Source organism: Haliotis cracherodii, unplaced genomic scaffold (assembly GCF_022045235.1).
Source record: "Haliotis cracherodii isolate W230 unplaced genomic scaffold, xgHalCrac1.p SCAF_5, whole genome shotgun sequence".
NCBI classification, from domain to species: Eukaryota; Metazoa; Mollusca; class Gastropoda; order Lepetellida; family Haliotidae; genus Haliotis; species Haliotis cracherodii.
This window is the reverse complement of record NW_027266308.1, coordinates 12655818-12683807: the sequence shown is the minus strand read 5'-3', so window position 1 is coordinate 12683807 and position 27990 is coordinate 12655818. Positions and strand designations below refer to the sequence as shown.

Genomic DNA, 27990 nt, shown 5'->3' with positions numbered 1-27990 from the left:
AGTTGAAAGATCGTTAATTTCATGGTTTATGCTGACAGCCTGAAATGTTTATATACAACAGACATATTTTTCAAGAATTTAATTACCCATAATTAAGGGTGCATATAACACATGATCGAGTGCGTATTATACGCGAATAAATAAATCTTGTGTATATTGATCAATCGGAAGGGGTGCTAATTGGGATTGTTCACTTGCCAATATATTAGCAAATATCTCCGTGAGCGCTTATTAGAGTTGGGAGCTTATTACGTCGAATACGGTATTATGCAAACATTATCCACTTATTTAAAACCTGTACAATACTTATTTCAAATTGACTTAACTTTTTTCTCAAAATAATCAAATAAAAGAACCATAAGTGACGTAGTTTTCACAGTCCAAATTCAGTCTTAAAATGTTGACTTTTTAATGAATTAATTCTGTAACTGATGAACTTTAACCACAACACCCAATATACATCAAACTGATAATACTGCATTTAACGACTCTCTATGAATCAGTGAAGCCCTTACTTCTCATCTGAATAACGTTATTGGTACAATACTAAATGTATATGTGAAACAAAACTATTCTGAACATTCAATACAAAAAGAAATAAGAAAAATTCTACCAACGTTTTTTCTCAATGAAAAATAAACTATTGGTATTGCTTTACTGAGAAATATTAATTTCCACACCTGCCAAACTCTCATATTTCCTTATAACATGCAATCTTATTAAGATTAGATCTTTGTGCCCATGGATCTGAAGGCATCCCACTGCAGATCGCGTTACAAGGACCTTTCATCCAACCAATCAAATGGCTGCTTACAAGATTGTGAAAGCAAAAGTCCGAATGTGTTTTCTGATCATCCAACCTCGAAAAGATTAACATGAGGCATTCCAAATAAAACAGTGACAAGCTGTACGACCGATTCTGTTGAAATAGACATCTGTCTCAATTCAATGGGATTAACATTTAAAATGAGGCTTTTCACAGCCCATTCAAAGTATTGCCATACAACCTCAGCCATTTATTAGTCATTCCAGAAATTTCTTTTGTCCATTTTTCAAATTTTGATAAAAATATTTTTCAAAGTGCTGTTTGCAATTGCTGTCAGTTTGAAACTAGAGCATTAAACCTCGAGAAAAGCTAGTTTCTGAATGGCTAATGTCGACTTCCTGTCAGTCATTTCATTGGTTGGTCAAAGTTCGTGAAAGGATGTTCTGACGTGATCTCTAATTGGATGTCCACAAATCTTTGGGTAGCGGTAGTGAACACTAAGATCTGATTTTAATGAGATTGTTACAAGAAGAAAAGTAAGATATGTATATGTTCAAGTTGTATGCAACACAGCATCTTAAGATCTTGCCACAGAGTCAACAAGCCGAAAGCTGCTTTCAGCATGCACAAACAAGAAACAGTAGCAAAGCATGTTCCTCAAACTCTAACACACCCTTCGTGGGAGCACTATATCCATCTGTTTGAAAAATGTAAAATAAAAATCTCAAACTTTGAAACATAAACAAAACTAATATGTTTCTACTAAGTATGTTTCCGATGAGTCAGTATGAACAGAAAATATATCATCCTTCAATGTATTGCCATTAGGGTTTTACCTATACATAAAACAGACACACAAACTTTTAAAACAACATGTTTCTGTTTTGCTAAATCAGCACATTACCTTCAAAGTGTTGTGCTTAAAAAATATGCTTAAAGGTTTCCTCCATGTTTTGGAAAGAGCCTGCAGATCAAACAACATTATTTCCAGCAACAAACAAGAACACAGAATACATAGGTAAAACCCTTAGTGAGGCAGTGATCATAGTCAATATTGAGTCCTGTCAAAAGATCAATGAAGCTGCAAAACTTAGTAGCTACTCTGACCACGTACAGACTCCCACACCCCACCCTACCAGATCCCACCCCTTGCAACTAAATTTGAACATTAAAAAAACATTTACAACCCATAAAATAACCCTCAGTAGTGTTTTTACATGATCTAGTTTTTTTAAGATGTCAAACTCCCACCATTTAACAAACAGGATCAGTATTCAGCGACATGCTTCCTGAAGCATATTCCAGTGATCTGTAATCAATGCTAGAGGTGCAGTGATTACATGTTGATCAGCAATGTTCCAGTAATATCCTGGTGACCTGTCAATCGAGTCTGGACCAGACAAACCAGTGACTGAAAGCATGATCAACAATCCATCTCATAGGGTCACGATGACCTGCAATCAGCCATGGGGTCACAATGACCTGCAATCAGCCACAGGGTCATGATGACCTCCAATCAGCCATAGGGTTACGATGCTCTGCGATCAGCCATAGGGTCACAATGACCTGCAATCAGCCATAGGGTCACGATGACCTGCAATCAGCCATAGGGTCACAATGACCTGCAATCAGCCACAGGGTCACGATGACCTGCAATCAGCCATAGGGTCACAATGACCTGCAATCAGCCATAGGGTCACAATGACCTGCAATCAGCCATAGGGTCACAATGACCTGCAATCAGCCACAGGGTCACGATGACCTGCAATCAGCCAGGTCACAGAGTATGAGCACCCGAGCCAAATTAGTCACCTCTTACAACAGTGTTGGATTTTACTCTGCTTTTAGCAATATTCCAGCAATATCACAGCAGGGGACACCAGAAATGGGCTTCACACATTGTACCCATGTGGGGAATTGAACCCAGGCCTTCAGCGTGATGAGGGAACGCTTTAACCACTAGGCTACCCCACTGCCCCTATCTTACAACAAGCAGTAGACAAGATAGAGTGCTGCGCCCTATTCCACAAAGCGATTTTAGCACTAAGTAGATCATTACTCCCAAACTTTAACAAAGACTTCTGACAACTGTAGCGCCAAAGTCGCTTTGTGGAAAGGGGACCCTGGGGACTTATCAAGTAATAAAGTAACTAAACAATCTTTCATAAGCAATCTCACAAACTAAATCACCCCAGATATAGCTTCATCAATCTTTTGACAAGACCCATAACAGAACAGAGAGTTACTAAAGCGGCCTGATTTGAGCATGCTTGAACACAGTGATGACACAGGACTCCTGTCCCAGAACAACATGTGCCAATCTCTACACGTGGACTATTCTCAAAACAACACTGCTATATCCAACAGTCTGTGCATCCACTTACATGCATCTTATCATCAACCTGTGTACGCAGAATGATTAATTCAAAACAAAAAAACTTAGATGTAGAAGTAAAAGAAACATTTTAAAGACAAACAAGGGTTTAGAACAAACATGAAACCTTCCATGACATCTACACACAAATCAGCTCCTGTTACTGTTAGGCTGTATGTAACACTACAGTCAGCAATAATACAGTGATGTTGCTGAACTCTGTACATAATCAAGTCTCAATCAGGCAGGTCTGGGGCTGACCCAGTTTCCCTTTGAAGTGAGCAAATATGGTTTTACGCCCCTTTTAGCAATTCCAGCAATATTCCATCGGATGACACCGGAAATCACACACTTTACCCGAGTGGGGAATAAAACCTGGACTTCGTGGTCATGAGTAAACACAGGAGCCACTAGGCTACCCAACTGCTACTGGTTTCATTTGTTTGTTTGTTTGTTTGTTGTTTAACGCCGCACTCGGCAATATTTCAGCTGCATGACTGGAGTCTGTAAATGATCAAGACTGGACCAGACAATCCAGTGATTGACATCATGAGCATCGATACACGCAATTGGGATCGATGACATGCATCAACCAAGTCAGCAAGCCTGACCCCCCGATCCCGTTAGTCGCCTCTTATAACAAGCATAGTTGCCCTTTACGGCAAGCATGGTTTGCTGAAGACCTATTCTACCCCGTATCTTCATGGGGCGGTTTCATTTGTAGGATTAGTTACCATGGTTACAGTCTCAGACAGCTACATTGCATTATTCATGATCAAGTATTAGTGATTGTAACTTTCATGAACAGCTCCACTCCTGGAATAGCTCTGGCCATGAGGGGCTGATGGACGAAGCAGCGATCCTATGCCGTATGAACACACACAGTCAGCCAGGTCACAATGAGACCACCAATCCCCATTCAAGTCTTGGAAAAAGCTATTTTTTTCTAAGGACCAATACTGAATAAGTATCCCAATGGAGATTTTGGACAATATATCGAAGTGAAGTGTAAAGATTTATCAAGTGACATATATTCATAAAACGATGGCTACATGTAAAGTATGGTTTTACGCCGCTTTAAGCAATATTCCAGCAATATCACGGCAGGGGACACCAGAAATGGGCTTCACACATTGTACCCATGTCGGGAAAATCGAACCCGGGTCTTCAGCGTGACGAGCGAACGCTTTAACCACTAGGCTACCCGAGCGCCCCTCATTGGATGATGTAAGCTAGGTGTGGTTCATTACATCTTTCAATGACAAAACAGCTAGTCTTGACTTTTTTTTCACTATTTCCACAATCAGTATAGGCAAACACTTAATGCTGAAACACAAAACATATTCATTAATGACTTCATTAATGATTCTCTTGCTAAACATGCTTGGTTCTACGATATTCCTACGGGAGAAAGTGTATGATCATCGCTGGCAGGTCCAGAGGAGGATACAGATGGTGAACACCCCGTTTAGTCGGAAGCTGTATCTGTCAACCCATATCTGTCTACCTATGAATATTTGTTCACTTGTACTTTGGGAACTGTGAAAACTCTTTTGAAACAATCCTGGATCCGCCTCTGATGATCCTATCTACAGCCATGCTACGATAGCATCTATCAGGAGTTGACCATTAACAAACCCTAAGATATGCAAAGAATAAGAAAATGGAACACTAGTGTCTACATGATCCATATGAGGCATCGCTCGACCTCCTAGACAGGCTGCTTCAGAGACAAAGTCCATCCCCTAGCTCTGTATGCAATCTCATTAAAATCAGACCTTAGTTCTCGCTACCGCTAAACAAAGATCTGAAGACATCCCATTAGGGGTCACGTCAGAACAACCTTTCGTCCGACCAATGAGAGCGTCGGTTACCAGATCATGAAAGTGACAGTCGAATGTGATTTCTAATCATGCAACCTCGATAACTTTAACACAGGGTATTCTGAACGATAGTTACAGGTTTAACGACTGATCTAGGCCATCCATTAGCCATTCCAGAATGTTCTTTGTTTAGGTTTCAAATTTGTAATCGAAAATTTGTGAAAATATGTTTCGAAGCATAGTCGCCAATTTGAAATTAGTACTGTAAAGCATGAGAAAGCTGCCTTCTGATTGGTCATTCTATTTGTCGATCAAAGTTTGCGCAAGGTCAGTCTGACGTGACCCGTAACGGGATGTCCTCAGATCTTTGTTTAGCGGTAGGGAGAACTAAGGTCTGATTTTAATTAGATTGGCTCTGTATGAGGCATCCCTCCACCTCCTACACAGGCATGCTACAGAGAAACTACAAAATCATTTTGGCATAATTTCATTTCCATGCTATATCACTATGATCACCTAGAACTATTTGTACATGCATCAGTATCTACCCACCAGTTTCACTGCAGTGACACTGTAAGCGTGGCCTACCACCAGACCATTGGTCAGCTCCGCCTCCAAGGCTTGACCATCAGGCTGGAAATGAAGAATAACATCCAGTTATCTCTCAATGTAGCTCACCAAAATGCACAAATGTGTTTACAATGTCTATAAACAAATAATTTAATGGAACTGAAAAAAAAGAATAATTTAAACTATCTGCATCTATCAAAAGAATATGTTTACATCAAGTTACTTATGATGTGGAATGAGTGAACATTAAAACCAAAAAATTAATTGTTTATTACAGTCTATTAACGACAGACCAATGTATTCCTATCTTTAAAGGGTGGGCTACTACAAGCCTAATTAACAATTATCATTTAAAAACAAAAATAGATATGCTGTCTGATTGAAGTTTCTGAAGCAGCCTTTTGTTTGTATTTTCACAAAAAATATATTTCAAGAGCTATTTTTAGAAAGATTATCCTCAAATTTCTCTGCCAGCATCCCATATTTTTCATCTTCCTCCCGCCTCTTGGTGTTGACCAATAAAAGATGCAAAACAACCGGGTAATTATTTGGTTACAAAATAACTATTTGGGATACATGATGCCCTGCGAGAGGACGTCCTTGAAATAGGTTCCTCACATCTATAGAGCATCCCATGAGCGCTGATCTGTCAAATGCCTTCAACATGATCCGGAGCAGATTTGGGGGGGCTTTCGGGAGATCGAACATCTCTGTCACACCTCCTGTAAAGTCCTCCATAGCTTCACTGGTGCTGCCGCCCTTAAGGGATTCATAGGATCCACACAGTCTGGAAAATACACAATACTCTGAGTCTCATCACAATAACATTGCATCCAGGGTAAGAGTGAGTGAGTGAGCTGGGTTATCGCCACTAGAACAGTATTTCAGATATTCACGGTCCCACATTGAGCTGACATGCCATGAAGAACTGTCAGCTCAATGTGGGAGAAAGCCTGAAGTTGTTGATGCAGGTTAAGACGTTTACTACTTCGGTGAAACCCACAAGCAATGGTATGGTGCTGACAAACTAAGAAGCTCATCAGGGATATAAACCCAGGATCATAGCTTTCTGGCACAGCAAAGGGACACAACTCTGCATAACAAATTGCAGTGCCTCTGTGATTAAGTGAGTGAGTTGGGTTTAACACCGCTTTTAACAGTATTCCAGTAATATCACGGCGTGTCAGCTTAATGTGGGAGGAAAGCCAAAAGTGATGCAGGTCTCAGATGTTTACCACTTCGGTGAAACCCACGAGCACAGGTATGGTGCTGACAAATATAGCAATTCATGTTTGAAGATGAACAGAAAGAACATGAAGAAAGAAATACTAAAACACAACAGTACAATTGACAAAATAAGATCCAGAGTGAAATCCTGCTCTTACTATCTGGGGGTGGGGATGAAGGAAGGAGAGGGTAAGACCCTCCTAGAAGAAGGCTGGCCTCTTTAACCCACAAGTCAATACTACTGGTCACTGTATATATATTTGCAATGTGTTATAATATTTAATATCAACAAACAAATGTACTTTAATCATTTAAAATCCTCAGAACTTACTTGGCATAAGCCTTTTCCAGCAATGCGCTCCAGAATTCATTCCTCTCCACAGAGTGCATGAATACAAGCTGATTGTGGTATGTAGGAAGTCTGTCATCAACAATGACCTCCACCCAGTCTCCCTGGTGCCAGATGTTGAACTTGAACAACCCACAGTATTCATCTGTGAAGTTCTGTTCAGGGGGAACAACTCTTGCCAACAGCTTGTTGTTACATGTAAGGGAGGCAACTGCAGCCAACAGCCAGCAATCTCCTGCAAAAGGTATTGGAATATATTATTAATATTAGAAAAAGCAAAAAGAGTCAGTTTTATTTCCTCAAAACATTTCATAATTAAAATATTGTGCCATTGCACCATTACACACCTGGATATGTATTGTGATATTGCACTGTCACACCTGCGTATGTATTGTGATATTGCACTGCCACACCTGGATATGTATTGTGATATTGCACTGTCACACCTGGATATGTATTGTGATATTGCACTATTGCACACCTGGATACGTATTGTGGTATTGCACTGTCACACCTGGATATGTATTGTGATATTGCACTGTCACACCTGGATATGTATTGTGGTATTGCACTGTTGCACACCTGGATATATATTGTGGTATTGCACTGTTGCACAGCTGGATATGTATTGTGATATTGCACTGTCACACCTGGATACGTATTGTGGTATTGCACTGTTGCACACCTGGATATGTATTGTGATATTGCACTGTCACACCTGCGTATGTATTGTGATATTGCACTGTCATACCTGGATATGTATTGTGATATTGCACTGTCACACCTGCGTATGTATTGTGATATTGCACTGTCACACCTGGATATGTATTGTGATATTGCACTGTCACACCTGGATATGTATTGTGATATTGCACTGTCACACCTGGATATGTATTGTGATATTGCACTGTTGCACACCTGGATACGTATTGTGGTATAGCACTGTCACACCTGGATATGTATTGTGATATTGCACTGTCATACCTGGATAAGTATTGTGGTATTGCACTGTTGCACACCTGGATATATATTGTGGTATTGCACTGTTGCACACCTGGATATGTATTGTGATATTGCACTGTCACACCTGGATATGTATTGTGGTATTGCACTGTTGCACACCTGGATATGTATTGTGATATTGCACTGTCACACCTGCGTATGTATTGTGATATTGCACTGTCATACCTGCGTATGTATTATGATATTGCACTGTCACACCTGGATATGTATTGTGATATTGCACTGTTGCACACCTGGATATGTATTGTGATATTGCACTGTCACACCTGGATATGTATTGTGATATTGCACTATTGCACACCTGAATATGTATTGTGATATTGCACTATTGCACACCTGGATATATATTGTGATATTGCACTATTGCACACCTGGATACGTATTGTGGTATAGCACTGTCACACCTGGATATGAATTGTGATATTGCACTGTCACACCTGGATATGTGTTATGACATGCACTGTTGCACACCTGGATATGTATTGTGATATTGCACTGTTGCACACCTGGATATGTATTGTGATATTGCACTATTGCACACCTGGATATATATTGTGATATTGCGCTGTTGCACACCTGGATATGTATTGTGATATTGCACTGTCACACCTGGATATCGTATTATGACATGCACTGTTACACACCTGGATATGTATTGTGATATTGCACTGTCACACATGGATATATATTGTGAACCACCCTATGACATATAGTCCTCGTATGCCCCATACCCGTCATACTCTTGACTTGAATATACTGATATACCAGAAATACAATCATACAACTCTATATAATCATAAACCATCCTATGACATGTAGTCCTCATATCCCCAAACCTGTTATACCCTTGCTCCCATATAATTGCCTCATCATTCACTCAACCTCATAACACCCTGTCTCATCCCACATTCCAGCTGATAACAGGTGTCCATAATCTTATTCCCCCAATAGTCAATCTAATTTCCCTGTGGAGAATCCGGGGGCACGGATGGCCCAGTTGTCTAAGGCGCCATGATTTCCTCTGCAAAGTTGCATCCCTTGGGCACGCCAGAAACTTATCAATGTGGGTTCGAATCCCGGTTTCTAGGTTTGTCAGCACCATACCCGTGCCCGTGGGTTTCACCAAAGTGGTAAACGTCTGAGACCTGAATCACTTCGGGCTTTCCTCCCACATTAAGCTGACAAGCAGCGATATAACTGGAATACTGTTAAAAGCGGCATTAAACCCAACTCACTCACTCACTCACTCACTCACTGTGGAGAATCCGGGTTACTAAAGGCTCCTCCCACACTGTGCTAGTCCTAAGAGCTGACTAAATTGAGGATCGGATGGTCACAATGTGACAATATAGCACAACTCATTGCTCATACTTTCAAACACTGGTGTGCCTCAAACATACTCAATTATTTACAATTGTGATATTGCTGAATATCGGTATAAACAAAACTGACTCACTCATCCACACGTCCACCCACTCATGCTGGTCCCCCCATGCTGGTGTCCCACTCTTACTGACCTCACCCTGACTCACCCACCGACTAACCAATTCACCCCCTCACTTACCGAGTTCACCCTGCTGCACATCAAACCTGCTGGCTCCCTCTGAGATCCATTGGGGGTCATCACAAATTTCCTGAAAACAGAGAGACAAATATTAATTAATCATGACAGCATGAAGGATAAAAGTATTTCATTTCTTTCATTCAAGCTTCATATATATTGTTTTCTTCACTCAATACATATTGAGTTGAGCAGACACTTTGAAGGCATCAACATCACCCTAGAAATGTCAGCAGCAATATTTCCCCAACACGTGAGTTTATCATCAATAAACACAGTCAGGCAATATGGCTGACATTTCAGTTGACATTAAACCTGATTATTAGGGGAGATAACTGTCATAACAGAGCAGAGGTCAAGGTAAATGTCATGTAGACTCTACAATAGAAAATGTTACAAAAAATATTCATATCTTCAAAGGTTGAAGTTGGTTCTGATATGCTGAAAATTTTGATTTGTAGGGAATATCCCCATTGTCACATTTACTTCTATTAAACACCTTGGCTTCGTTTCACAAAGTGAATTTTGCATTGCATCTGACCTGCTAGTGTCTCCCTTAAAACAATCACCACCATTCCACTCTCATCCATTCACAGAATTATTATTTTTTTAACCTTATACAGTCAAGTCTCGTTAATCCGACACTCGTTAATTCGACAATCGGCTTTATCCGACGCAAATGATGGGAACCGATTAATTCAGTGCCATTTAGACCTCATTTGCAACGAATTACCCAAATCCCTCATTAATCAGTCCCGTTTATCCGACACAGTGGTCAGCGTACTCCATGGTCATCTGTACGCAATTACACAGCCCCATGTTTTGACGAAAAACTGGGGAAATTATTATTATTTTTACAATGTCATTAATTATAAATTAAGGAATGAATGAATGAATAAACAACATAACAATATAAATATTTCGTTTTTAATGATTTTTACTACAAGGTACACATGGTTATTATCTATCGTGAAGACGTCCGATTTTTTATCACAAATCACCTAATTTCTTTAATCCGACATACTTGTTTATCCGACACAATCATATGCAACCAACAATGTCGGTGTAACGAGACTTGACTGTACATAACTTTATTTAGGGTCTAGGGTCTAGGGTCTGGATGTCGGTCTAATGTCTTACCTCTAATTCATTAACACAGAATTAACTTTACTATCGTCCAAACAATAGCTAGCACATTTCTAACAAGGCTCTTATTTATATTTACTGTATATACAACTAGAAATAAAATTATTATCATTATAAAGACATTAATGAAAGGTACACTATTGTTTTGCTTATGAAACAATATTTTGAAGTATTTAAACGAGGACCAGCTGGTATGACGATAAGGTCTTCCAAGTGTTTATTCATTATGTGTGACAAATCTTGGTAAGAGTGTGACAAACAAATGTAAATAAGATCTTCAAGACATTACCATAACAACACTTGGCTGGCAAAAGATTGCACCAATATCATTTTTCAGAATACATACTACCCAACATGTTAAGAGTCCCCTATTTTTAATTTTGAGAGCATCCTGGGCGCTTATTACGTCAAATATGGTAATTACAGTAAACTACCCAACATGTTAATGCTCCCATATATGTCTAATATATCATCAAAATTAAACATGACTTAATAGGTATTAAAGACAGTGTTAACACTTGCACCAAGATTAGGTCAAGTAGACCTGTACTTAGGTTGCTCTGACCAGTGATCCAGCAATATTTAGAGGTTTACACAGGAGTATTGCCACTCTCTATCTGCTCCGGTGTTGATACAGTCATGACTGGAGCATCTGCTAAGTCCATTTATCTTTTACAGTCATGCTCAATTTGGGGCGGATAAGATGACTGCTGCAGGATGTGTAATAGATGCAGGAGAGGAGATTGCTGTGTCTACGGGCAGTGGCTAGGTTGGCTTCTTGGAGAACAAACACTTTATGTTACATTTTTCAATTGCCACAGAAAGAAGAAGATAATGCTGAGACGGACATGATGGGAACTGGATGATGCACATTGTAATGGCAGGTGAACAATGACCTTGACCTCAGTAGGTGTATTGAAAATAGACATTAGAAAACACATGTTCCAGTTGAAAAGATGGAAGGAAAAAGTGACATGTCTGATAGGAAACTTAAAATGCTGTTGTGTACAATAAACTCAAATAAAACTTGGACAATGAGTGCTTTGAACACAGGTGAGGTGAGGTGAAATGGGGTTTAACGTAGCGTCCAAGATTATTGCACTTATACAGCGACGTACATGCACGTGTGTGTGTGTGTGTGTGTGTGTGTGTGTGTGTGTGTGTGTGGCTGCTTGTACTAGTCCGGACTGATGCCGATTTATAGTGCTACCACACTGAGATACCATGCCACAGTTTAACATGAATATCCCACTCAGACACAGTATACTGACTCCGAGCCGACCAGTCCTTGTTTTAGCCCCTTAATGCCGAGCGCCAGACAGGGTAACAACAAGTACCATCTTTTAACGTCTTTTGGTATGACGCGGCCGGGGATCGAACCCCGGACCTTCTGCTCTCCGGGCGGACGCTCTACCACTAGACCACGGAGGCAGTTGCTTTGAACACAGTGGAGCAGTCTTCAAACACAGTGGTGAAGTCTATGTATTGCTCTATGAAGTCACTTGCCACTGCAATCTTCTTACAAAGAACAAAACCTTAATTCTCAGAATTAAAAACATAAATGTTGCTGTAAAATTACTAAACGTCCCACATTTCAAAATATTTTGCCAAAATAAACTGACCAACTCAAACAACTTCAAGCCAAATAAAAAGAACATTGGGGTTCATAATCTCATTTGTATTTCAACCGACCCAATCTAACTGGTCAACAAATATATGTAAACGATAAGCTAACAAATGTGCAGCCAGAGTCTTTATGATCAGGGGTCAGCTCTGTGTGTCCCAGGACGAGGACAATGAGGAAGCTCTAGCTGTAGTGTGGTATGTATGTACACATGCATGTCCCTAGCCTTGCTCCACGTCCACACCGAATGATAAGTCCATGGATGTACAGTAATTCTATCACTAGAATAGGAGTCTAGAAAAGCGATTATCTTTTTAAAGGGGCAACTTGTTCTTATTATTCAGATAATCATGAAATTATGATTTAAACTAATAATCATTGCCTAAGAGACTTGTGCAAGTCTAGCATGTCCCCTTCAATGAATCCCAGCTGGGTTGTGAAAGGGAGGACTGCCATGGAGTGTGCTGTACAATGAACCAAGGTAATCGGGGTGAAAGTACAAGGTTGTAGTGTGTGTGTACTGTACATACTGCTTGGTCTATGGCACAGCAGGGAAAATCAACACAGAGGAGAAAGCATGTGTTGTGCAGTGGATGAATCAGACGAAATAAAAAGTGCTGTCTCGGAGATTTCTCAGCAGGGGCCATGATCGGAGGGTATTATATTATTGTGGGGGTGTTGGTGTGAGGGGTGTGACCAATCCTTGATATAATGTTACTGTGATTAATGGTTAGATTGCTTTGTTGCAAACCAGACATGTCCTTGCGTGGAAGGAAATAAAGGGAGGAGATATTATTCGGAGGGTTAAATATTAACAATTTACATGATGTATGTTAGGCAACATGGGTCGCTGAAAGTCATTCGATAGGGGACCGTGATCGATATCTTATCTCCTGAGAGTTGCTGGGGCTTCAGTCCTGCCCCACACTGAAGCCCATGTACAGTAACGCATGGGGTAGTGTCTCCTTGGCCAAGTGTCCCCCCCCCCCCCCCCCCCCCTCTCTCCCTTACATGGTGCCAGATTCATTATTGCTGCACCAATTACTATCTCCTTCAAATGAATTCCAGGGATGCTATTAACCCCATAAGCAGGGTACAGCACTGACATTGATCTATAATGCTGAGGTGCATAATTTCCTACTATTTTGGGATTGACTGCAATACGCACGGCAAACCTATGAAGAGTGTGATGGCAGTATCTTGCCCTTGTGTCCCACAAACACTGAAATCTGCTGACGTTGTGTTCGCTGAGCAACTTGTAAAGTTGGTGTCAGTCCTTTCATGACACATCTTAAGTCAATCTATCTCCAATGGTACAACCGTGAAAAATAGTCTAAAAGTCTGATTGTCAAATATGCATCGTTGTATAACAAACAAAAGAGAATTAATTCTAATTTTACAACAGGTCCCGCTTTGCTGATGACAAAAGTGAATGAGTGAGTGAGTTGGGTTTAATGCCACTTTTAACAGTACTACAGTTATATCACGGCGTGTCAGCTTAATGTGGGAGGAAAGCCCGAAGTGATGCAGGTCTCAGACGTTTACCACTTCGGTGAAACCAACGAGCACAAGTATGGTGCTGACAAACCTAGAAACATAATCGAGGCGAACCAGGATTCAAACCCACAATCATAGGTTTCTGGCGTGCCCAAGGGATGCAACTCTGCACAGTGAATCGTGGCGCCCTAGACGACTTGGCCAGCCGTGCCCCTGACAAAGTGAATGAGAGTAGTGCCACCATGTTCTTAGAAGAACTGCAATATAACCTTTAGAACAGCACTAATTTCAGTCTTACAAGTACTGTATCCAGTCATCAATGGACTGGCCCTTGCAAATTAGAAATTGAGGGAAATATCTCAACTCTACAAAATAAAAAAAAACATTTACATAATTAACTTTTTCATTTGAAACTTCCCTATTATTATTGATGGTTTAGATGAAAAAACATAAGAAAAACACATCATCAGTGCCCGTCAGTTCAAGACAGTCAGTAAGATTTCTTAGTGTTTTTTATAGACAGGGTGCGGTCGGGTAGCCTAGTAGTTAAAGCCTTCGCTCGTCACGCCGAAAACCCGGGTTCGATTCCTGACATGGGTACAGTGTGTGAAGCCCATTTCTGGTGTCCCCCGCCGTGATATTGCTGGAATATTGCTGGAATATTGCTAAAAGCAGCATAAATCCATCCTCACTAACCCTATAGACGGATGTCACATCCCCCATAAGATACAGCATTTCCCCTATCACCCTTTGTATAAAAGAACCACATATGCATGTCATAAAACCAACCTACAAGATATCAACATTCAAAAAGAATTTCTATCTCAACCCATGTTAATCTTTTTGTAGCACAATCCATGAAACGTAACATAAAAAAAAATGGCCTTCCGTAGTTTCAACCATAAATCAACACATCCGACACTATCAGATTTGTCCAAGAGAAAAAAATGTATCTCTTTTTTCATGCAAATGTTTTAGCTATGTGATGAAAGAAAGAAGAGTTGTCCTATCGTAAAGCAACAACAACAACCTTGTTGACCAAGTCCCCAGAAACATTTACTAAATACTTGTGGTATTTACACTTCGATCCAAATACTCAATTCTCTGTTACACAAGGATTAATCCAACCATTGCTGGGCTGTCCCCTAATCTAACAACCAACACCCGAGAAACATTCCCTCGGCCTATCAGTTTCAAAAGTTGACACAAGTTGTCAAAAAAGCTTTTTAAGAAACAAGCACTAGCACATTTAAAGTAATTGCCTGTTGAATCGTGCCCAAACAAACAAACACCTTAAACACGATTAGAAACATTTTCTTGCGTTATCAGTTATTAAATTTGCACAGAAAGAATTTTATGATCACACTTAAGTAAATGACTGCACGCTTCTCTTGTTAGGTCTTATATAATACATCAATCCCAATAGCGAGGCATGCCAACTAATTCACAAAAGGTTAAATAAGTTGTCAAGAAGACATTACATAATAATCTTATACAATCCCATTTACAGTGCCGGGTAGGTGTTTTCATGCGATAAATCAAGTGCAACGACATTCTGCACGCCAACCAGCTCCCCCACTAAGAACTCTGACAATACAATCACAAGGAGCCTGTGTTACATAAACCCCACTCAACACTATTTCAGTTGGCGGAGGTACGGGTCGAGTGCACGTTGTTGACATGAAGGTATGGCTGTGGCTGAAACTTAACGCCAGCACCCGGGTGTGTGGTGGGGGTGTTAATGTCCCTGGTTTAGAGAGTAATCTGTCCTTCTTCACGCTTGTTGAGCTGCAGTGTCCTCTAACATTGTCTAATAGCCATGTAATGAAATTACACGTTTTTCATCATATGACTGAATGAATACAGTTTTACGCCAATTTTAGCAATATTTCAACAATTTTACAGTGGGGGCACCAGAAATGGGCTTCACATTTTGTATCCATGTGGAGAATTGAACACGGGACTTTGGCGTGAGCAAACGCTTTAACCACTAGGCTTCCCTACCGCACCTCGTATGATTGAATTCCATATTTGATATCACAAGAAATGTTTAATAGAAAATATTTTCTTTGAAAATGTATTTTATCAATTTACCATATCTGGAGACAGTGAGAGAATGGGTTTAACACGGTATTCCAGCATGTCAGTCTTTTGATATGTCATGGCATATAAGCTTAATTTGAGAGGAATTAAACCAAATTGTAATGATCCCCCGAAACAAATACGAAAGTTTAACTCATTCCCTCAATGAGCTATGGGTTGAACATTCTTATCCAGGAATTACCACAAAAGCTATTATAAGACATCTGAATGATGAACACCAAGAAGTCTCTAGACAAACTCCTGCAACCTGCTAACCAATACAGTTTAATGGAAATATGCCACTGGCGGCAAATCTCCAAAGATGTAAAAGAGTAATTCCACAAAGTAACCATGGCAACACGGACAATAAACCATCATTGATTGTTTCTAGGTGATCCAGTGCAGTCATCAACCATGACCATGGAATTCTTTGATGTTTTCCCAGTACATCATGTTTGATGGAACGCATTGCTTACATCGGCACGTTTGTCTTCTCAAGCGTTACATGCTTGTAGAAGGTGAGAAATAGAATTTCATGAACATGATGAAACAAGAAGGCAAAGTTGTAACGTTACATTCAGACTTCTACAGTTACACCTATTGCAAACACACAAATCCTGATACTCTGATTGCAGCATGCAAAATTTAAAGCACTTTATGCAATTTTCTTTTGTGACATATTTCAACAAAACATACAATTTTGTAAGACCTTGTGTCAATGCATAAACAAATAATAATAAAGAAAAAACAAAATCAAACCATATATTAATTTTTCCAACTTTAATAAATATAAAGCAGACAGGTCTGTGATCATAGGTACAGAACAGGATTTGTCTGAATAGAGAACGCCTTCAATAAAACCTATTCACTTCAGCTCTACCATAATGGCTTGGCCTGAGGCTACCTATCTGAGTGTTAAATCTCCCTTGGGGATAGAAGACATCCTACTTTTCTTGGGTGTTTTTAAACACTTAATCTCTCTCATATCATGCACACAGACCCTGACAAAATATCTCAGAAAACAAGTCACGGTTTCTCCTGTTTCAGGAAACGAAGAGATTTTCTGGGCTCACTCATTCACTATTATACAGTACAAAAAAAGATAATAAAAATAATAGTTTTTTAAATTTAATTTTGGACCTACCGTATTCGACATAATAAGCGCCCAGGGCGCTCTCAAACTTAGAAATAGGGGGCTCTTATTAGAATATTATTTTGGTGAAAAACAACAGAGTTGAAAGATCGTAAATTTCGTGGTTTATGTTGACAGCCTGAAATGTTTATATATGACAGATATATTTTTTTCCAGAATATGATGTCCGATAATTAAGGGTTGATATAACACGTATTACTTTATTCAATGTGATACATTGATCAATCGAAAGGGGTGCTAATTGGGATTGTTCACTAGCCAATTGTTAAGCAAATATCGCCGTGGTTGCTTATTAGAGCGGGTCGCTAATTACGTCGAATACAGTAATTTTAGTAAAGAAACATGGACATTTTTTCTGCTGGTGTAGGCTTTAATACTGTCAACTGTATCATTATCATACACTTTCAGTTTTTGTCAAGTTTGTCCAAAATTAAACTTGATGAAAAGTCAAATTACAAATTTCAATTCCAATCATGCTAATCATCCATGACAAAGCTTCAGGTGTGAATTACGATATACTGGATCATGCTTTTGTGCAAATTTTCAACAGTCCAAAATAGTTGGAGTGCTTAGGTGGAACATAGAAAACTTTTATGGCATGATAATAATGTTGTTTAAATTTGCCCTATAGTTTATAATTATAAGTGTTTTGCTTTGCACTGACATTGAGGCATCTTTTCTGCTTTTAATTTGCCTTGAATTAATTTAATATCATATGTTTACAAAAAGTGTTTCATGGGCTGTTGAGTTTGAGGAATCTCCATTACAAAGGGTGTGTGCTCGCCAAGAAACCTGGCTAACTGCTTCACTGCAGGACCCTGGTCACAGGTCACAGGTCACTGACAACATGCGTCACCTTACACACGGATATTGACATTAACCCTTTAATAACTGTGTTTACATTAACCCCTTAATAACTGTGCTGACAACCCCTTAATAACTATGTTGACATTAACCCCTTAATAACTGTGTTGTCATTAACCCCTTAATAACCATGTTGACATTAACCCCTTAATAACTGTGCTGACATTAACCCCTTAGCTACTATGTTGACATTTACCAAACTTTTTTAGCCTGTACTATGACTGGGAGGTAGAGAGGGAGGGTGTGTGTGAACTAGATGGGGCATCTGTGTGTGTGTGGGATGGTGGGTTCATGTTCAAGTAGACCTAGGAAGAATGTAGTCTGTGATTGCATCCTCTCCTAAACATGGGCTGGGCCAACATATAGAACGTCTGGTATCAGTCTGACTGATCTCTCCACTTGTGTTTACATCTTTACTGAAGATAAACCATCTTCCCGAGGCAAGGAAGTTAACTGACTATAAAAGTCCACATTCCACCCTTGCCGAACTCGGCTGGTATTATGGAGTTACGTTTTGGCTGGACTAACGGGTCTATGCATAGTCCAATAAAAATTGCCCCACGAAATCGAAATCCAGTTCGTAAACAGTCATGCAGATTTCGGTCGATTGCAGGATTTGTAAAGCATGTGCACCGCCAACTCGTTGTCAACAGATATTTTCCAAATCTTTTCATGTTTTTAATCAAGGTGCTCACATGATGCACTTCGCGATGTAAGACCCGTTTTATCACAATATAGATATTGATTATTGATCAGATTGTCTTGAGTGGAGAGGTGGCATTTGATTGGTCCATAGGATATGCATAGAAGGGACATTACTCGTAATAGCCACTGGTGGCGCTACCATCTGCCCCAGGAATTCCAGTGTAGTTGGGCAAGGGTGGAAACTGGACTTTTAAAGTCAGTTAACTCTTTTGCCTCAGGACCCAAAGTCACACCTGGAACATCTAGCCCTAAACCATCAACATCTCAAGAGATTTCAATCAAGGGTCATAAGGATGTATGCCACAACAACAGGCCAAAATTGAAACATTATACACACAGAACCTGTACCAATGCGAATCTGCTGTTAACTGACTTCATATTACCGTGAACTACTTAAATTATAGCCTTCAGTTCATACATGAATATGGACAAATACATGTTGTTTTTTCTAACATCAAATCATCCCTACTCCTGTACATTGGTTGGTAACACAATAACCCTATTTGTTACATTTGTAAAACTCAAACAAACTACAGACCCCGCAGGGCATACCACAGCCTAAATATATATATATATATATATACCATCACTGAGTCATCGTGAGGCACATTCACCAAGCCCCAATCAACCATGTACCACTAGGCTTAAAGTATAATCCATGCATACAGCCTAGCGGCCATGTCATGTCACAACTGCTACTGTCATTTATCACTGTCTGTCTTCTCTAAACATGATAAGGTATAAAAAACATATATACAACAAGAAGTATGTCCTGACGAGTTTAAAACCCCTCCCCTCTCTCTCTTCCTCATAAAGATGGTGTGTATAAGTAGTGTGGTGGTGGGGGTGGTTGGTTCATGTGTAGGCCATGTGCTTGAGGGTCATGTGTAGGAGTATTGAAGGCCATGTGCTTGAGGGCCATGTGTAGTAGTATTGTAGGCCATGTGCTTGAGGGCCATGTGTAGTAGTATTGTTGGCCATGTGCTTGAGGGCCATGTGTAGGAGTATTGTAGGCCATGTGCTTGAGGGCCATGTGTAGTAGTATTGTTGGCCATGTGCTTGAGGGCCATGTGTAGTAGTATTGTAGGCCATGTGCTTGAGGGCCATGTGTAGTAGTATTGTAGGCCATGTGCTTGAGGGTCATGTGTAGTAGTATTGTAGGCCATGTGCTTGAGGGTCATGTGTAGTAGTATTGTAGGCCATGTGCTTGAGGGTCATGTGTAGTAGTATTGTAGGCCATGTGCTTGAGGGTCATGTGTAGTAGTATTGTAGGCCATGTGCTTGAGGGTCATGTGTAGTAGTATTGTAGGTCATGTGCTTGAGGGCAATGTGCTGCCAGGTACATTGCTATTACTGAAGAGAGTTGTTGATCATTGCTATCACAAGATCTGTATTTGTATTTAGAGCTGAAACACTACGTTTTTATTTGAAAAACATAAAATATATATTTCTCTCAAGTGAAACAGCGATGTATACTACTTTTTTTTCTTTATTGAAGAAATCATTTGGAGACTAATATAAGTAAGACGAATATGCTTGTTTGTTTTTTTGTCAAATAACATGTTTATCCAACCTTGCGAGCTGAAAAGGTCAACGCTTTCATTCATGGCTATGATAACATATCAATATTGTCAGGTCACTTGCGGTGTAAACATGTTATTTGACAAGAAGAGATAAATGTTCCATTCATTATGGATTTTCTCATGGATTATCAAGATCCTAGTCTGAAAACCATAGTGCCACTGGTGCAGACTGAATGAAGTTCTGACATACAGTGTTGTACAAGTGTGAAATATTGAGTTTATATATTCAGATAAATATAGTACTTCATCACTACATTAGGGCTGGGACGGGTAACGCGGATACTCGGGTCGGATGGGTCCTGAGTAGGACCGGGGTACCCACAGGACTACCCGTACCCTTGGTTAGTCACGTGTCATACTGTTTAATGACAAAAACTCACTATAACTCAGTCGCTAATGTTCCCATTTCTTTATGATGATGCACACATTCCTTTTGACTTGTATATGTCTGAGTAAAGACGAAGCTTCAGTCCACTTCAGTGTACGTATGATTTGATAGTTTCATAAGAGCTTCAGATAAACAATTTCCAATCGGACATTTAGCACCTGACTCCTGAGACCTACAGTGGGTATCCGGGTAGGGTCAGGTCATAGGGGGTTGGGTACCCGGGTAGTAAATTTGACTCGTCCAAGCCCTACACTATATACATAATACATTTGTTAACCCTGAACAAAAGTCGGTTATCAACAACTACCATGCACCCAGTTCTATACATAGTGCCCACATAATTGCTCCTGTCACTATTCATGGTTAAAACTTTGATCAAACACTGATCACAGCACAAGGAATGACATGGACATAATTTACACTAATGCTTGGTCTCCGAAATTATATAATTTGATAGAAATAAGCTCCATTTAAACTGAAAAAAGACCTCAATGAGGTAAATCTAGACTTGCTTCATGTTGGGCCCTACCAATACAGTAATTGATGGGCAGAAGGGTTCAGGGCCTGTGAGGCAGGCTAGGAAATAACTACACACGATCTGCACAGGTAAGCCTGGTTTATGATAACTGACTTGGGGACAAAGAGAGTCATCTGCACATACTGCATGATCAATATCCCACAATGACAACAGCGTGTCTGCATATGCTGCACTAACACCCCACACTCGCTACAGCATGCAGGCCAAGCAGGAAATACCCAAACAAACACTAGCCTAGTCAATCATACAGAGCCTGAAACAATTATATCCAAAACAGCCCATGCAAGTCTATAGTCAATAGTCAATAGAGCAAGTCTAAATTACTGATCTGGGCTCCTTTTTATTAGATTTTTTTAAGATAATTTAACAACTGTTTTTTTCTGTGAGATATGTTCATTTCAGAGACGAGATGTTAGTCTAACACTCGTCCACCTGGACTACGTTAATAATCCACTTGCACTGCAACAACACTTAAAGGATGTATTGTGTTATCAGGTTTTTGTCTGTGTGTGCCAGTTCTATTCATAATACAGTAGGACATGGATATAATGAACTACAAGGGACCAGAGAAATCAGTTTGTCATATCCGTTGTATACATTTTTGCTCGGAAACATCCGCCATCTTGTGTAAAACAAAACAATACATGTAACTGCAGCATTGCCTTGTATTAGCAGTGACCACTTCATAGAATTCAATTGATAACATTTCACAACATTCATTTAAGTTTAACAAGGTTGATTCGCCGCGATTGTGTTGATTCGCCGCGATTGTGTTGATTCGCCGCGATTGCGTACAGCCAATTGTCAGCGACACTTGACACTGAGTGAGATTTCTCAGTTCGCTATACACGTCACTAATTAGTGGTAGATGGGCTTGTCGGTGATCAGATATCAGTTCGCTGTATCCGTTAGTTCGCTGTAGAGAGTTCGTTATATACGTAAACTTTATATGATATTATGTAGGTGATAAATCAGGGATTTTTTAACAGTTTGTTGTATCAGTGTTCTACTGTACTTAATAAAATCTCCTGTGTGGATTCTGTGTTAGGCCTGGTCCCAAACAACAAGGCTTATCATTGGAAGTGACTCAATGGATCAGGGCCCACTTGCACAAAGCGATCTTAGTGCTAAGACTACTGTAAGCCTATGCTAAAGTATGGGAGTTACGATCATCTTAGCGCTAAGATCGCTTAGTGCAAGTGGGCCCTGGTGGTCAGGCTCTGTGACAAGGTTGATGGCATGTTAATGTACCCAAACAGGAAGAGTCACTACTTATAACCTCAATCACTGTATTGTCTGGTCCAGACTTTATTACTCATAGACTGCTGCCATATAGCTGGAATATTGCTGAGAGCAGTGTTTAACAACAAACCTACTAGGATCTCAGGAGCCTTTATGTACTAGGTGTACTTCTGTCGACGCAACCTGACCTGACAGCTTCTATAGAAAACATTTCTTACCCAGTTATACAGCCTCACAAAGACCATACAGAGTTGGCATATAATCAGAGGGAGTTGGGACACAATCAGAGGTGGGGTGAAATGGGGTTTAACGTCACGTCAAAGATTATTGCACTTATATATGCAAGTGTCTGCTAACACAAGTCCGGAATGATCCTGATTTTATAGTGCTAGCCCACTGAGATACCATGCTGCAGTTTAACATGAATACCCCACTCAGACACGGCATACTGACTCCGAGCCAACCAGTCCTTGTATAAGCCCCGTAATGCCAAGCGCCAAGTACCATCTTTTGGTATGATGTGGCTGGGGATCGAACCCCGGACATTCCGCTCACTGGGCAGACGCTCTACCTCTAGACCATGGAGGCGGTTGGATAAAATGAGAGACCGCTGGGATATAATTCGGCAGAACTAGTGGCATGGGTTGATGATTGTTGAACCAGAGTAATGAATGGAGCTCTATGGCATATGCACTGTCACATCAGCACAAATATACTTGTGTAATGGGCCGGACTGGCGGCCCTGTTGGAGAGTGTTCACACTCTGCCATGCAAGTTGGCTGAAGCAACCCCCTGGTGATTCCTGGAAAGAAATGCTTGTACATGTGTTGTCGTTAGAGGTGACTTACAAATATTTGGTGGTCAGTGTCTTGGCAGATTCAGTGCCATTGTACACTACGTGAGTGAATAGTTGCTCACAATATCAACCACTGATTCGTCTGGTCCAGACCTAGTTATTCAAAGGGTGCTGTGATAGGGCTGAAATATTGCTGACAGTAGGGTTAAACAACATTCACTCACTCAGTCTGAAGCACAACACTGTGTCGACTGATCTAGCAGTACTGACACACAATGTAAATCTTTCCCTCAGGCCATCCAATACACACTAGTAGCCACCATTGACATCCAATACACACCACGCTACTATGGACGTCAAATACACACCATGCCAATATGAACATCCGATACACACAAGGCGACCACTATGGACATCCAATACACAAAAGTAGCCACTATGGACTTCCAATACACACAAGTAGCCACTATGGACATCCAATACCCATCATCCCACTATGGGCATCCAATACACTCAAGAAGCCACTATGGACATCCAATACACATCATCCCACTATGGACATCAAATACACACCATGCCACTACGGACATCAAATACACACCACGCCACTGTGGACATCCGATACACACCAGCCGGCCACTATGAACACCCAATACACACAAGTAGCCACTAAGAACACCAAATACACACCAGTCCGCCACTAATATGGATAAACATTAATAATAAACATTAGGTCGCACCTAAGAACACCAAATACACACAAGTAGCCACCATGGACATCCAATCCTCAGTTCAACTGTATTAACACATACAACCCACATTTATGTCTGTTTAGATTCTGTGACAGACTTTGGAGGGGGTCAAATTAATTTAATTCAATCGTAACTCATGATAATTGAATCCTACAGATAACAGTGCTATGTTTATGATTAGGTGGGGTCAAATCAACTAAACCTGAACTGTTCCCATTGTGGTGAGTTTGTGGACATCCATGTCACCCTGTAAACATGTCAGGGGGTCCTGATCGTTCCAAACTGTGTACACATAGATCCCAAAGAGGCCAATGAATAGACATCGCACAGATTACTGTGACTAGCAGGGATTAGCACAAGATTGACACAGAATTAGGATTCAATCATAATTGAATGAGTTTGGGTGAACACCACTTTGACATGAATGTCCGTTATATCAGGGCGTGTCAGCAGAATAGGGAATAAAAGCGTAAGGTGTCAATGCTGGTAGACACCTTCCACTATGGTGTAACCATTATCATCAAATGGTGCTGATGAACCAGTTATAATAATCTGGGCAGGCCAACACATTCATGAGAATATTTACGTGATGCAATTGTAACACTGTGGTATCTACATCTAAAAGCAGCTAGAAATGAATAGGAATCTATTTTCATGTAAATAATTATTGTTTGTTTTCCCTGGGGCATTTAAAGCAACTACATTCTTTCAGAGAAACCATATTCATTGTCTTCCAACCCATCTCCATATACCAAAGTCTCTTCTACAGACCCTGTAATAAAAATATCTGAAATCCCAAGCAAGTCTACAAAACTTAGGCAAGTCTAGATTTCAACAGTTTCAAAGAAAATGAAGCAATTCCTTGTCTCCTCTATATTAATATTACAGACAATTTAACAAACTAAATCTTAAAAAAAATTATTTCCGAGACTAACAGCCAGTCTACCAATATCTCACACCACTGATACACAAAGGGAAGGTGCACCTACAAACAATTACTAAATTTGGGAGTTGGCTAAATTTATTAGAACTTGGTCCATATTCAGTGGTTGAGGTCACCCGTTTAACTTTGATGATAACACAATAGCAATTGATAAGATACTTGAAAGCACATTAAACTACATTTTCAGTATCAACAATGTCATTAGGAACATAGTCAGGACCAACATGGTCAGTATCAACACAGGTATTTACAATCAGCATGATCAATATCCCCCACGTCTCCCCTCGCGCCCAGCCACGTAGGCCTCAACCTGTCCGCATAAAACCAATCTAATCTACAAAGGCACACCGGCTCAGTGGAGGTCAGTTCAGGACAGGTGTTGTGATGTCCCACATACAGCCTGGTCTACAACTGGACAGTCAATGGGATTCATGGTCATCCTCGTTTCACAAAATGGCCGACATCCTGAGTGACCACTTGGAATAATTGATGTTTGTGTAGTTCGCTGCAGTTCATCACTGAATATGTCAGGACGTATCGTTTTGTCCACCTGACATCAACACAGGAAACTGATAACATTACCATCAATTCCTTAAATTGTGCTAAAAAGATGTTTATTGTCACTTTCATACTGAAATGTATCAACTATATGTATATTTCAAGCTTCAAAATTGAAATGATCAAATATCTTGAATTATCTGTTACCACGGTTACTGTTTAATTCCAAGACGTCATCAGGATTTTTTTTAAACGATATGACAATGTATGTCTGTATATATGTATATATGAATCATAATGTCTTGTCTTTTAAAATACCATCTGTCCCATAATGGAACGTTTCTGCAATAAATATTATCTTATCTTATCTTATGCGCATAAGAAACAATAGTAAAAGTATACATCAATTCTAGGAATGTGTTCCACAGGAACACGGAGGAACGCGGAGCTTAGGGGACTTGCTTTAGACCTTCCCATCTATTTTTATACCTGATATTCATAAACCTTGAACATAAAATTGTATTGCTCATATAGTGACAACCACACCAAAATGAAACACTCTTCAAACTGTAATAAACTGAAAACCATAAACCACACTGCTAACATTTCATTACAACGCTTTATCAAACCTGACACAATATTCATACGCCATGATACACATAAAACAGTAACGGAGACAATCTGAAAGCATGAGGAAGGGCTTGACCTTGGTATGTCTGGAAATTGAGCGCTAGAAATACCACAAGGTGAACGTACATCGCCCAACTCCCTGGTGCTAGTTTCATGCCTACTATTTATATCATATGACTGCAAGATGCTATCTTCCCACTCCTTGACATCAGCTCAATAGGAGCTGCCTCTTTCTGGATTAACCTTCCTGGAAAAATGTTCTCGTCAGCAAACAGCCTCAGCAGCAGCTCAACATATTGAAAACATCCTTGGATTAAGTGTTTACAAAACGATTTCCTTGTTTTCATATTTTTGTTGATATCTTTACAGCACATACAGCTCTAGGCTTGATGTTAACCACACGTTCAAAGAAAAACACTATTTCCGTTAATTGTCTTTCCTGTTGATAATGAAAACTGACTGATCACAATGATGCTATTTTATCGTATCTACTGTTATCGTAACAACTTGAGAATAACTTTAAGTGAAAATTTTGACATCCAGTATTCAGCGCAAGCTGGCACACACAGGTGTACACGCCTGTGGTCCTTTCCCGAACTTGCAAAGCGTCAGGTATTTTGATGTGCCACAGCACTACAAACAATGCCACTAAAGTTGAGAGGTGCCCTTGAAACACATCCTCAGGTGAGGGAGCTTTGGCAATATCTCTTAACCACTGCACACAGTCTGGCTTGTGATGTGCATACAGTTTTTCTTACATATTCCTTCAGGGGAGCTGTTTACGACAGGGAGCATGAACTAATTATATCTCTGTGATAGACATAGACATGTTTCTGGAATCAAACCATTAAAAAATGGCCTTGGTTCTTGAGGACCTTCTCACCTGTCACAAAAACATTGAAATAAATATCTGTGTTCTTCAAAGTGGGTTTGCAACAAATACTCTCTGACAAAGCCAGATAGACTATGATGCATTAAAGATGTGAATGTGTGCTACATGCACAATGCATGGCGATGCATGTGTCCTGTAAATAATTGAGCCAGGACCAGACAAACGCATGATTGGAAGCATGAGCGGTACATTAAAAAACATGATCAACCAAGTCAGAGTCTGACCACCTGATCGATTAGCATTAAAACTGTTACTGTATCCTTAGACTAATGCTTAGTCGTACATAATTTGGTAGAAAAAAATAAATTCCATTTAAATTGAAAAGGAGCCCCAGTGAGAAGGGAGATCCTGAACCTGAGGAAACTGTAGAAGCAATCTAGACTTGCTTCAGTTAAGACTTTGGCATTACAGAAAGGGCTGGGAGGAAGGGACAATAATATGGTCCAGAGACTGTGAGACAGTGAGAACTGTATCCTCTGAAATGAGTTTAACTCACACAAACTTGACACGCCAGTCACCAAGACCCTGATTCCTCTCATTCCCGTCTCAACACATGTTACACTTCTCTACTGTATCAATCAATCAATCAATCAATCAATCAATCAATCATCATATAAACTAATGTCTTCCTTGGTTGATGGTTTACGGTGACAGAAGAAGAAGATTCATCATATTGAGTGGGGAGCTTTGACTGCATTATCTGTTTGCCAACAAGTAGAGAGTGAGTGAGTGAGTTGGGTTTAACAGTATTCCAGTTATTCCAGTTAGGAATCACAGCGTGCCTGCTTAAGGTGGGAGGAAAGCCCAAAGTGATGCAGGTCTCAGATGTTTACCACTTTGGTGAAACTCACAAGCATGGGTATGGTGCTGACAAACCTAGAAACATAATTTGGGCGAACCGGGCTTTGAACCCACAATCATAGGTTTCTGGCAACTCTGTACAGAGGCACCTTGGACGACTGGG

General features: G+C 40.1%; 1 protein-coding gene across 6 annotated transcripts in view; it reads right to left on the bottom strand.

The window, feature by feature from the left end:
- Nucleotides 1-27990, bottom strand: part of LOC139443489 (calpain-B-like) — an 86866-nt gene that overhangs the window by 32617 nt on the left and 26259 nt on the right. For 4 of the 6 annotated variants that reach the window (XM_071224471.1, XM_071224472.1, XM_071224474.1 and 1 more), the window contains exons 2-6: nt 9697-9766; nt 7092-7344; nt 6152-6320; nt 5516-5596; nt 1440-1463 (exon numbers count right to left, since the gene is read on the bottom strand). In XM_071224471.1, coding sequence (XP_071080572.1) covers nt 1440-1463; nt 5516-5596; nt 6152-6320; nt 7092-7344; nt 9697-9766 — 597 coding nt within the window. The remainder of the gene's footprint in view (nt 1-1439; nt 1464-5515; nt 5597-6151; nt 6321-7091; nt 7345-9696; nt 9767-27990) is intronic. The other 2 variants (XM_071224473.1, XM_071224476.1) reach the window with 1 other exon arrangement.